A 12,964-nucleotide genomic window follows, 5' to 3' on the forward strand; every position below is an offset into this window, starting at 1 on the left:
AATCTGTGTATACATGTAAACCAGGCATCAATTTACATGGAAATGTACTACCAACTCCAGGGGAATAATTGGCTATTTCTTATCAGGACAGAGTATTTTGAGGAATGTAAAATGTGACTAATTATATTGGTTTACTTTTAGAATAGTCTTGTCTGGTTATATTAAAGTGTATTAGCATAGTTTATTATATTAAAAAATCTAAATTGTTGTAGTAGTAGTTCGATAGTAATTTATTTCCTCTTGTTATTTATTTCACTCTCCCTCCTTTTACAACACTGACACCACTCCAGTCCTTGGCTTGTATTATTCCAGTGGGCCAATGGCGAGGTCCCTTCTACAGCCCTGACGGCCAATGGCGCTCGATCTTATTGAACGGTTGTCTTGTAACTGGTCCCTGTCTGTCGCCGCGGTAGCTTGTAGCCAGTGGGCCGGGACTAGTGTGCTTTTTAACACACAATAAAAACAAAACATAACCGAAAAAGGTAGAATTAAACTATTTGTGCATATCCAACAGAGTACGTTCGGGTAGGTAGAAGAGAGTCGAGCAGGCAGAAAATATTTGAACGGTGCTAAATTTATACATTATTTTCTCGCTTTCTTATTTTGCTCCAACAAGAGGCGCCAGTCGCACGTTATTCCCTGCCTTCCTTCCTTGTTCCTCCTCTATCCTTGCTAGCGACGCGAAGCGAGCTGGTTCAGCGCTGTGTAGGTTCATCAAAGAATCGATCGCAGACGAGCAGCATCGCGGACATGTCGGAATTTCTCGAAGACCCGTCGGTCCTCACCAAGGAGAAACTAAAGAGCGAGCTGCTGGCCAATAACGTGGTGCTCCCGAGCGGCGAGCAGAGGAAAGACGTCTATGTTCAGCTCTACTTGCAAAACCTCACCGTCCAAAACAAACCCAAGAAGAATAAAATGCCTCCGGAGACTTTTTCCAGCGATGACGAGCTACCTCCCCCCGTGGTGGCCAACAAAAACCGCTCCGGAAGGGTAAGCGTGCTTGTACATTTGCATTGTAGTATTAGTATTTGTATTATTATTGTAGTAGTAATGATTAAATGCGTTATGTTTTTATTGTCTCCAGTGCTTGCAAACAACCACGACTTAGCACTGTGTATGTGTGAAGTAGTGGTAGTAGTACATTAGCATCCGAGTGGCGATGCCACCTGTCACAATTACAGTCCAGTCGCCCAGAGATTCTAGAGACGCGTCAGGCCGAGTGTAGTTCAGCTACAGTAGTTGCGATTTCTTCGACCAAGTCTTTGCGTCTGCTAAAAAGTAACTTTATTCTCCCCGATCCTGGCCTTGGTGATATCAGTTGTATTACTGAGTTGTATGCAATTTATTGTAACGTTTTAACTATACTAACACACGTCATATGTGTCTATCCCATTTAGAATTGGCATATATAGTGTGACGACGTGTAGTAAAATTACATTAGTACTCGGAGGAATATACTTATATTTTTTTATATATATTGCACAAAATAAGTTAATCATAAATGTAATGTCTCTTAATGTATGGCGTGCCGTGTGGTGTTGTCATACCAGCTTCCGCGCTCAGAAGGCATGAGATATGGGTTTCCCGCTTAAATACTTTGAACTCGGAATTGCATATTCTAGATCTTCAGCGCGCAACAAATGTGCGGTTGAAATCCCGATAAGAAATTAATGTAACCAGCCCAGGGACATTCCTGTAATGCACAGCTTACTGCCAAGAGAGTTGATGTTATAATATTCTTTTAAATCATGTGCGAGAGTACAACTATGATGTGTATATTACACGTAGAGGTGTTTACATTTAATATGAAGCATTCCCGCTTTACAAAACCAACCTGACCAACAATCAGTTTGTTGGAAATCTGTGCAAATTATATATCAGGATAGCCGTAGTAACAGTTTTATTCAAAAGTGAAAGTAGGGCTTTAATTAGCTGTCACTATATTAAAAATACAACATTTGTTGGATGTATTTGATAGATTTCATTATTTATTCTGCACTGTGAAATCATGGTATATGCTGATTTAATTCCCAAAGGGTTATATTCATACATGTAAATCAAAACCAGCATCCCACATTGAAAAAATGTGGAGAGCAGACTGAAAACCACTTCCTGAAATCTGTGCACAGCTATCTGAATTGTGGGCTTGGGGTTTAACACACATGAAGTGGGGGACTGGAGACATTTGATTTGTGATTTAGGCTGTACTTCTGGTTGTATCTTATTTTTACAGGACACTAATTGTAAAGCTTTCCCCTCTGCTACATTGTATTATATCTTTCTTGCAAAATAAGAAAACCATAGGCTTAATAGAATATGAGCACACACAACGCAACAGCAATTTGACCTATGCTAAAGTATTTCATCCTTTCAGAAGTCCTGCAGAACATTGCCATGTTATGTTAATTTTCCAACAGCATGTTTAACTAACACAGCTTGCATTTTTCTAGTTGTGCTAGTTGTCTGTCCTGTGCTTCCCAGCATTTAGATGTACAGGCTAAAAAGTATCCTTGATCCTTATCATATAAGGTTCCACACCAAAGACTGATCATAAAATTGGAAGCTGTAGGTATTCAGTGTAATATAAGTAGATGGATTATGAACTGGTTGATGTATAGGAAACGGAGGGTGTCAATAAGAGGAGTTGCTTCTAACTGGATTGTGGTTGTTAGTGGTGTTCCACGTCAATTTGCAGATGATACTAAAATAGGTAGCTCAGCAGATACAATCTCAGTAGCACAGGCTATTCAAAGGGACTTGGATAATATTCAGGTTTGGGCTGACACCTGGCAGTTGAAATTCAATGTGGACCAGTGCAAGGTATTACATGTAGGTAATAAAAATGTCCACAATAATTACTCTATGGGAGGAATAGAACTAGAAGTAACCCATGAGAAAGACCTAGGAGTCTACCATCGACCGCATCAAACCAGAGGAGCTTTTCCAGATCTGCAGGGACATGTAGACCCGGGGACACAAATGGAAATTGGGCTAAGGCATTCAAGACAGAAAATAGGAAACACTTTTTCTCACAGAGAGATGTTACAATCTAGAAAAAAACTCCCTAGCAATGTGGTTGAAGCTCAACATTTGGGAACATTCAAAAATAGACTGGATATGATCCTTGGATGACCTCGTTATTAATGGACACCAAACAAGCATGATAGGTCGAATGGCCTCCTCTCATTTGTAAACTTTGTTCTTATATGTGAAACAAATTTAAATGTTCAGTTCTGAAATAAACTTACCTGAAAATAGCTGAGTGCAGGTACATAAAGAAAAATATATTGTATTGATTAGGTGCGGTGATATTGCCAAAAACAATTGTTGTGCTGTATTCTAGACATAATAGTTGATATATGGTATCTCGATACATTCATATTTGACGTGTTATAGCCTTTTAATGGCTTTCAAACTTAGTTTAGAAATCACAGTTTTTGGCTCTGTATCTGTTGTTTTGTGTCAGATAAACACCACTGAACATACTTCTTTGTTAGCGATGAGCTCATATCTATGAGAATGGGGTACAGTTGAGTCTTCACTGGCACTACTAGCTCACTGGTAAGCAACCTAAATTAATCAGTGGGCCACAAGTTTGGCTTTCAAATAACTGCCTGTGCCGCAAGACCCCTTTTACTTCAATAACAAGTCCCAAGTGCTATATTTTAATCTAAAAAGAGCATAAATCTACTACTTACATTATTATTATTATTATTTTATTTTTATTTTTTTGTGGGGTCGTGGGCCGCGGTGCCCACCACTATTCGAGTTGTTTTTGAGTGAAGGTCTGAAGAGTTCATCAATGCTATTGAACAAGTTGGACGAGACCTGTTCGATTTAAATGATTTACTGTGAAGCTTTATATAAGATATTGGTATGTTTTAATTAGATCTGAAAATGTAGCACAAATGAAAAAGCAGTACCAATTTAAAATTGAGAACTCGCTATGCAGTTTGAATGTGTTTAGCCATGAGACTTGAAATGAGCACAGAAGAACTGTGATAAATATATTTTGAAATACGGTTTGTGAAAAGTAACTATATGAAAATGCATATAGAAGAAAGTAACTATATGAATACCATTTGTAATATGTAATTGAAAATATTTGAATACAGATCCCAGAAAATAAGTGTTTAAAAAAAAAAAAAAAAAAAATGTATTATAATATCTTAAAATAATTGTAAAATAGTTGAAATATACTGGAATATTTACTTTTCAGAAATATGGGATGTTAGCATACAGCAGTTTCTTGGAGGCTAAACATTGTACTTGTTAACCTTTCATCAAAAACTACCTACACCTGCTGCTGTTTTTAAAACTTTCATGAGCACATAAATCCTCAAAAGACCTGGGAAATGTTTGTTATATATATATATGTTACTGGGATACATGAACTGATAAATATTGGCAAATATGTGATGATAATGAACAATGATGAAAGCTTTATGATTTGTCCCAGGCTGTTTAAGAATAAAACTTTAAATTAGATTTCATATATATAAATTGTGTAGGTTGTGTAAATTGAACACTATGAAAAATATTTAATATCAAGGCTAATCGTAAAACAAACCATTTTTAAAAGGCAGTGTAAATACGTATCACCATTTAGCTCTGTTCACTGGTTGAATGACCAGTGTGGGAGAAATTGAATTGAACATGTTTAGCATTTTGATAGATTCTTCCTTCAACCTCAATGAGTTTGTTACAACACCAGGTAGGCCAAATTGTGATGGCTAGATGACTAGGTCAGAGCATCTCCAAAACTGCAGCTCTTGTGGGGTGTTCCCGGTCTGCAGTGGTCAGTACCTATCAAAAGTGGTCCAAGGAAGGAAAAGCGGTGAACTGGCGACAGGTCATGGGTGGCCAAGGCTCACTGATGCACATGGGGAGCGAAGGCTGGCCCATGTGGTCTGATCCAACAGACGAGCTACTGTAGCTCAAATAGCTGAAAAAGTGAATGCTGGTTCTGATAGAAAGGTGTCAAAACACACAGTGCATCGCGGTTTGTTGCATATGGGGCTGTGTAGCTGCATACCAGTCAGGGTGCCCATGCTGACCCCTGTCCACTGCCGATAGCGCCTACATCAGAACGTGAGCATCAGAACTAGACCACAGAGCAATGGAGGAAGGTGGCCTGGTCTGATGAATCACGAGTTCAAGGTGTTGACCTTCAAATTCCCCAGATCTCAATCCAATCGAGCATCTGTGGGATGTGCTGGACAAACCAGTCCGATCCATGGAGGCCCCACCTCGGACTTAAAGGATCTCCTGCTAACGTCTTGCCAGATACCACAGCACACCTTCAGAGGTCTAGTGGAGTCCATGCCTCAATGGGTCAGGGCTGTTTTGGTGGCTAAAGGGGGACCTACACAATGCTAGGCAGGTGGTCATAATGTTATGGCTGATTGGTGTATACCCCACCTATCTTGAACAATCACAGCTGCTCCAACATGCCTGTGAAAACAACTTTTATGTCCATCTGAGGGTAAATGTGTGTTACATGTGTTAATGTGTCAAATATTAATGACTGAAGTTAGTATTTTCTAATTCTGTAGTATTATCATAATACAAACTATAAGCATACTGTGGTTGGTAATCAAGCTGGTAGCAATGCCTTGAAAATCTGAAGGGAGAAATATTGTAATAGAATATATACTTAATCAAATGCCATTCACAATGGGCATGAAGTATATGCTCTAAAATAAGTTTCATTTTTTTTATTGTAAATCAACATAACTGTTTTACTATGTTATAGCTGTTAAAATAAACTGCAGTGCTGTTGGGTGCACCATTTAATCACTTATTTATTTTGCTCTTGACAAAATTGAACAAATAAAGTGCAGAGGGATGTGACTAACAACAGTGTGTATGATTGATCCATCTAGTGGACAGGTAGGGGGTACACCTTGAAGGTGATGGAATAGGCACCTCACATTTAATGGGGGGAAAATCTGTCCTTTTCATATCGTCTGTCAACATCAAATCAAGCATTAATGGGTGTAGTTCAGAATTTAAGAAGTTTCAGCTGAGAAAAAAACTATGAGGAGCAAATTGTTAATTTATATTACATAAGTTCATACCAGTATGAAATGACTCTGGTTAATGTGGTGTATAGAATAGCTGGAAAAGGTTGGGAAACACTGATTGGATACAGTGTAGTAGTTTAACAGCATTTGCAGCACAGTGGAGTGATAGACCTATGTCTGTATGTAGTACAGAGCAGGAGCACCTGTACACCAAGAAGTCTCGCCTCCCCCAGTGCTATAACCGAATGAGCTACACACTGGTCATTTTATTGGGTGAGCTAAATAAAAACCCAGCTGTGTATTTTGCAATGTGCAAGGTGGCTTTGTGGTTTTGTAGAAGTGTTATGGAGTTATTTTTCTCTGTAATGATGCTCCAGTGCAACTTAACGATGGTTCTTACAATGTCGAAGCCAAGAAGCTGACAGTACTTTTTATCAATGTTATATTTCGTTGATTGGTATTCATTTATTGGTCAGGCGACTCATGCAAACCAAACAAAATTTAAGGTCTGTGGCCTTGCTACAGTTCTGTGTGTCAGTATTCAAGTTGGGGCAAGTTCAGATAAGAACGTACAAAAAAATGACGTCATTTGCTTTGACTCTTTTTGGATTGGTTATATTTTGCTTTGTGTTAAAACAAGCAGCAGGATAGTGCTATTAAAAATAATACAGTTTAGGAAATGTACTGAGCTATCTGCTCTAGAAACATGTGAGTAAACACCATTGCCCCTTAAGCACGTTAAATCTCCACAATGATTTGTTAACTAATTCTCTACACTAATTAGGTAACTTTAATTAGGATGCAGCTCATTAAGCTTGTCTGTCTAAAGTCTGACCTTTATATTAAACAGTCGGAATGAATGGAACCCCAAACCATAGGTCTTGTTGTGTCTGTAGCGTTGAAATAAGCGATTCAATGTCTAGTGAGTTTCAATGCATTTTGGTGTAGCAATTACTTAGTGTAAGATGCATGGCATTTTCCCAGTTTGATCTAAAACTCAACCAATGTCGGATGTCAAAAGCTGCCATGTGTGCTATTTCAGGGTTTTGGGGGGGGTGTTGTCATAACTTCCTGCATAGTGTTAAAACTGCAGAAGCACCAGATTGGTCTTCCCTCTGACAGTTTGAGTTATTGTAATCAAGTCAATTGAGTTTTAGCGTTTCATGTAGGGATGCACCGATGTATCAGTCAGCTGTTGGTTTCTGATGATATTGGCCAACAAATTACACTATCTGACGATTGCTTTAAAATACACTGTGCTTTGAATATGCATGGTTAAGGCTGAATTATGCTTCTGCATCTGTCTCTGCAGACTGTCTCTGTGTTCGTGGAACTGTATGTGACTTTGGAGGGTATAGTGCCAGAACTGTGGCCCACACCAGCACACCTTTCCTCCGCTTTTGACTGACCAGTAAATGGGGCTGTATGGAGAGAAATGGTGAATCTTGGGGAAACTGTATGAATAATAAGTTTGAGCTATGACAATCATGTAAATTATGGATTATTATGAGCAACATGTGATGACACACAAAACTATTTTAAGAACCAAACTAGTTCCCCTTTAAAAACAAGACAATAAATTTAGTTTATTTAGATTGTTGGGTAATGCACACTTGTCCTACAATGTCTTCTGTCCCAGGATTCCTTTCAATTTATCCAACTGCGAAAGAGATCAATATCAAATTCTGCATATAGGCCTGAACAGAAAAATGGATTGTGAGAATTTCTGCTATGGAATTAGGTTGGAAAAGAGGCCCTGCTTTCTCCTGTATGACCTCTAACAAGAGCTGAATTTGTGTTTGTGTGTGTGGGGGGGAGGGGTTCGATGTTTTGATAGCGGGTTTGGTCTCTCTATTGAGCAAATATTTTCCAAGCTGGAGGAAATGTGTCCAGACTGTGAGCAGCCAGATGTGCCTCCATGACTTCCCTATAATGAGCCTTTAAGAAAATTACCCTCTCATTCAAGGTAGTCTTACTTATGTGAAACCACATGTTGGGAGATCCTGAACATCAGTAAGAGAATCTTGGCAGGAAACTGTAGAATTAATATGGGTAACATTTTTCTTTCTTTACTGTTTGTTTCTTTTCCCCTTCTCTGAATAGTTTGTATATTTTCCAGAGATATGTTTCAATATTAGAGTTCTATCAAACAGCTCCACTAAGCATTTATTTCTCATCTGTACAATTTTCTGTATTGTGCAAAATACTTTAATAAGCATGCCGATAGAATATGATCATACATAAGGAGACCATGTTTCTATAGGAGGACTTCATTCAAACTGGATGGCCAAAAACAAATGGAAATGCTTAGATTTAATTATCAGTAACCGCTTCATCCATGATTACAGGCTGACATTGGGTGGCATTGAACCAGGGTCCCATTAGCTGTGAAGCAGCAGCGCTAACCACTGCAACACCACCGTATGCGGGTTTCACTTTATTTTAGTTTCGGTAATTAATCACCCAATTTAGACTTGTACACCACAGTAAAATCAGAAAAGATCCCCTTATCTATCTTCACTTTATTAGAGGTCTGAGGAAACTGATATCCACAGGTGTATTAATAGTGCGCAGATGACTGTACTTTGGGAGTGTGTCAATAGTAGTCAGTAACTTATGTCATTATATTTTGTCAGTCCATACAAATGTAGCGTTAAGGGGTGGGGGTGTATTTTGATAGAGCATTTTAGCTCTGAGCTGAAGCTCTGATCTAAAGAAGACGTCTCCCCCAAAGTTATCAGATTTCCTAAGCTCATCGGCACATAAACTGTTCTATATCAAAGTGGCAGTCTTGGGAGGATGGCACCGAGAATGGGCCAAATGGCTTGGAATCCCTGCTGTGAAATATCTAGGGAATAGGGCCTATAGGTAATAAAAACCCTTTGAAGCAAGTGAGAGCCGAAATCCCGAAACAGAGCTACGAACCCAGGCCAACTGGCATTTCCAAAAGATGACATGGATTCACATCAGTCATAAATCGAGCCTCCTCCAATAGGACACTGGGGGCTGAAACCGAAATCCAATCTCACAAATTCAAGAACCAATAGTCTATTGATCTGACAGGCATTAAAAGGCAATGCACAGCAACTTTCTCTCTCACCTGAACCAGTAACTCGCTCTCACAGCTCAACCTGTAGCTCTGTTGCCAGAACCGGAACCAGAAACCAACTAAGTCTTTGCCGGCAACAGAAGAGTTAAACTGGGAGAAGGAGATTGAGCCGTACGAAGAATTCTTTAAAGAACTTTATTAATGAAAGAACTTTAGAAACTGCGCATGCCCGCCTGTACCCATCTGATCAGTGGAGTTTTACAGCTGGACAATTGACTAAGTTGACTGCAATACGAAAGTGTTCAGTCATTTAAATAGCTATTGAGTCTTAAGAAACATGACCCGTGGAAATGAACGGGGCCCTGCTTTCCTCAAAGACTTTGTCTTCAAGTAACTACGGTGGAAACCCTGCTTGCCAAGAAGATTTTGTGCACAACCTTGGAGACTTCAAACCAGTGGAAAATCTGTTTGGAAAAGACTCTACTTTCGCGAAACACCAACTTCCAGGTGCATCGACTGAGTGGAAGTTACTGGACAAAGCCGAACCGGACTGCCTTTGTTCCAAACCACACGGACCTCGTGGAAATGAGTGCTGCATTAAACTGTTTTGTTGACAATTTTAGAAATAAAATCTGTCAACGCCGAGAAATATCTTCTCATTCCTGTTTAACTGTTTAGTCTGAAATTGACACATGTTAATAGACACTAGATTATAGGTGGCCCTGCCTATCCTTAATCATTGAACAGTAATCAATAAGGGAGAATTGTGGTTACAAGAAATGATAGGATCTTTCTCGGCACCCAAACGTAAATGAGACTGATATATATAACGAGACGTTATTTGACTTAAATACTAACCTGCATTAGTTATTTAATGTCCGAGTAACAATACTAATGAGAGACTCGCCTTCGTCTTACTAACCGGTATTGTAGTCAATGTGTTTGTAATTTTGTTTAACGATTTGTATGCTATCATATGTGATTCAATGGTCTTTGATTTAGTCACAGAAGTGATTTGTCTTTGATTTGTTGATCCTGAGTGAATTTTAATTAGTTTTTCTACTTTCTTCAGTGATTTCAGTTGCTGGGTATAATTAGTCAAAATGATAATATGTTGTTAGTAATTCAGTGATAGATGTAATGAAGAGATCTAAAAAAACCTAGTGTGTATATTTTAAATTAGACCTTTTTCACAGGGCAGTCAGTTCTTGCAAGGGTTTATGTGAGCTCATATATGTTGTGGTCACATGCCTTCAGAGGGGGGGGTAGGGGGTTAGCTGAGCTATGGAATGTGACATGATATTGGGAGGAAGGAACTGGGAGACTAGTCAGGATCGAGGGAAAGATGAATGCAGCAATGTACAGAGACATCCTTGATGAAAACCTGCTCCAGAGTGCTCTGGACCTCAGACTGGGGCAAAGGTTCATCTTCCAACAGGACAATGACCCTAAGCACAAAGCCAAGATAACAGAGGAGTGGCTACAGGACAACTCTGTGAATGTCCTTGAGTGGCCCAGCCAGAGCCCAGACTTGAACCCGATTGAACATCTCTGGAGAGATCTGAAAATGGCTGTGCACCGACGCTCCCCATCCAACCTGATGGAGCTTGAGAGGTCCTGCAAAGAAGAATAGGAGAAACTGCCCAAAAATAGGTGTGGCAAACTTGTAGCATCATACTAAAAAAGACTTGAGGCTGTAATTGGTGCCAAAGGTGCTTCAACAAAGTATTGAGCAAAGGCTGTGAATACATGTGCTTTTTTTGTTTTTTATTTTTAATAAATTTGCAAAGATTTCAAACAAACTTCTTTCACGTTGTCATTATGGGGTATTGTTTGTAGAATTTTGAGGAAAATAATGAATTTAATCCATTTTGGAATAAGGCTGTAACATAACAAAATGTGGAAAAAGTGAAGCACTGTGAATACTTTCCGGATGCACTGTATATTATTCTCTATGATTATCATAACTTGCTATTAAATCAATTGTACATGACTGATACATCAATATACTCGATGTCTGTGTCAATAAAATTACTACTGAACAGATTTAATATAACATTTGAAACGTGAAAAATTTGTCACACCCCTCCTTTAAGGGAAAAGTCCCACTACTAGAAGTATGATTTGACAAATTGCATATCATTTTATAGAAGAGGGTGTCACCAATACACGTCTGAATGCGCTATAGAAATGGCCCAATATAAATAAATTAACACGTTTATTCCCTTTACCTCATGTTTAAATAAGGTAAATCAATCAGCGCATAGCTGACACATGATATATTAAAGTGCTTGTCTATATTACATATCTGTAGTTGTTTTTAGCAAATCGGTTGGGACTTGGCAGTTATGAGCGTGAAAATAAGCAGTGTGTCTGTCAATTTGAGTATTTTTGACCCAAGTCAGTCTGTTTACACAGGGATTCCAATGAAGAGATGCTGCGCCACACGGCTGAACCCATCTCCCACACAGCTGAAATGTAACCTTGGAAGCACAGTGGTCCAGTTAATATTTATTTAGTGTGTACTGTGGCCACAGTTATGTTTTTTGTCTGTTATGATCAGTGTTTTTGGAAAACACTTTACTTCTGTTCTTTACTTCCAACCTTTCACTGCAACTGGGTGCTTTGTTGTATGCTACTGTTGCCTGCTTATTGTGTGTCCAGGAGATCTGTAATCTGTCTTAATCCTTTTTCACATCAAAAGGCGAAGGGATTACATAGCTAATCGTTATGTTTACTCTTTTGAGTACTGGCTGGAGTTTTATTTGTTTGTCTTTATTTTCTCTTTCAAATGTCCTGAAATTACAAACTCTTGCTTCTGCTTACATCCCTGTAATTTCAATCACTTTGGAATCTTCCAAATCTTTGCAAGATATTTCATCACTGTGAGCAACTCCGTCTTGTATAATAGGCTACTATGCATTTCAGTAGGTAGTTGTTTGTTTTCGTACTGCTGTGCACTGCGTGTGCCTGCCTACCTGCCTCCCTGGCTGTTTGCCACTCCTGTTGATTCAGTATGGGGTTGCCAAGCATACAACTACACAGCTGAGAGAGAGAGAGGTGTATACTCTGCCAAGAATAGAGAATGGGGTGATTGCCTGTATTCTTATTATTTATGTTTAGCACAGATTAGAGTCTTGCCTAGGGCTGGGCGATATGGGCAAAACACAGTATCGCGGTATTTTTCACATTTTTGACTGTATGACGGCATTTTTTAATGGCCATTTTATAATGTTTGTAAAGCAAAAATAATAGGACACAACTGACATTGAATTATGTTTCCCTGTTCTGTGTCAATTGTCTTGAAACCAAATCATTTCCACACTATCAACGACGCACCTTTTTTCGGGACAGATTCACTGGGGTCACTTTGCTGTGAAGTTTCACCCAGACTACTCTTCTCCATCTCATAGTCTTTCATTGTGCATTTATCACGTTTGTTTGTTTATCTCAACACGCAATACACATGGAATTTATTTTCAATATTTGGCTGAGGCAGCATTCATTCCAGAACAAAGAAGCGCAGTCCTGCACAGAGATTCAGAGACGCGTGTCCTTGGAGTGTTTCTGCGTGACACCACCCCACCCACATCTGCACAGAATCGAACAGCCCAGCACAGCTCTGACAAGCTGCTGCGGGAGGAGAGCTGTGGCTGTGAGACAAGATTATGCAGAAATCAAGAGAGACGTGTTAAGATTAATGAAATCTACTGTCCCCTTGTTAGCAAATGTCAACTTCCATTACACAATGAAGCTGTGAACAGCACTGTCAAAACCATAGATCTAGAATTCTAAATCGACACTTATCAATGCTTTTTTAAATTACATCAATTATTTTTAATAATTGAATGTAAATCTATGATGCACAGTAATTAAGTTGTTACTTAAA

General features: G+C 39.0%; 1 protein-coding gene across 4 annotated transcripts in view; it reads left to right on the top strand.

Annotated features, from left to right (window-relative positions):
- Positions 1–372: 372 nt before the first annotated feature.
- The window catches only part of LOC136750456 (lamina-associated polypeptide 2), a 33,104-nt gene continuing 20,512 nt past the window's right edge, over positions 373–12,964 (top strand). For 3 of the 4 annotated variants that reach the window (XM_066705567.1, XM_066705568.1, XM_066705569.1), the window contains exon 1: positions 374–990. In XM_066705567.1, the coding sequence (XP_066561664.1) occupies positions 751–990 (240 nt within the window). In that variant the 5' untranslated portion in view covers positions 374–750. Of the gene's footprint in view, positions 991–12,964 lie in introns of all 4 variants that reach the window. The other variant, XM_066705566.1, reaches the window with a different exon arrangement.

Source organism: Amia ocellicauda, chromosome 5 (assembly GCF_036373705.1).
Source record: "Amia ocellicauda isolate fAmiCal2 chromosome 5, fAmiCal2.hap1, whole genome shotgun sequence".
Lineage (NCBI taxonomy): Eukaryota > Metazoa > Chordata > Actinopteri > Amiiformes > Amiidae > Amia > Amia ocellicauda.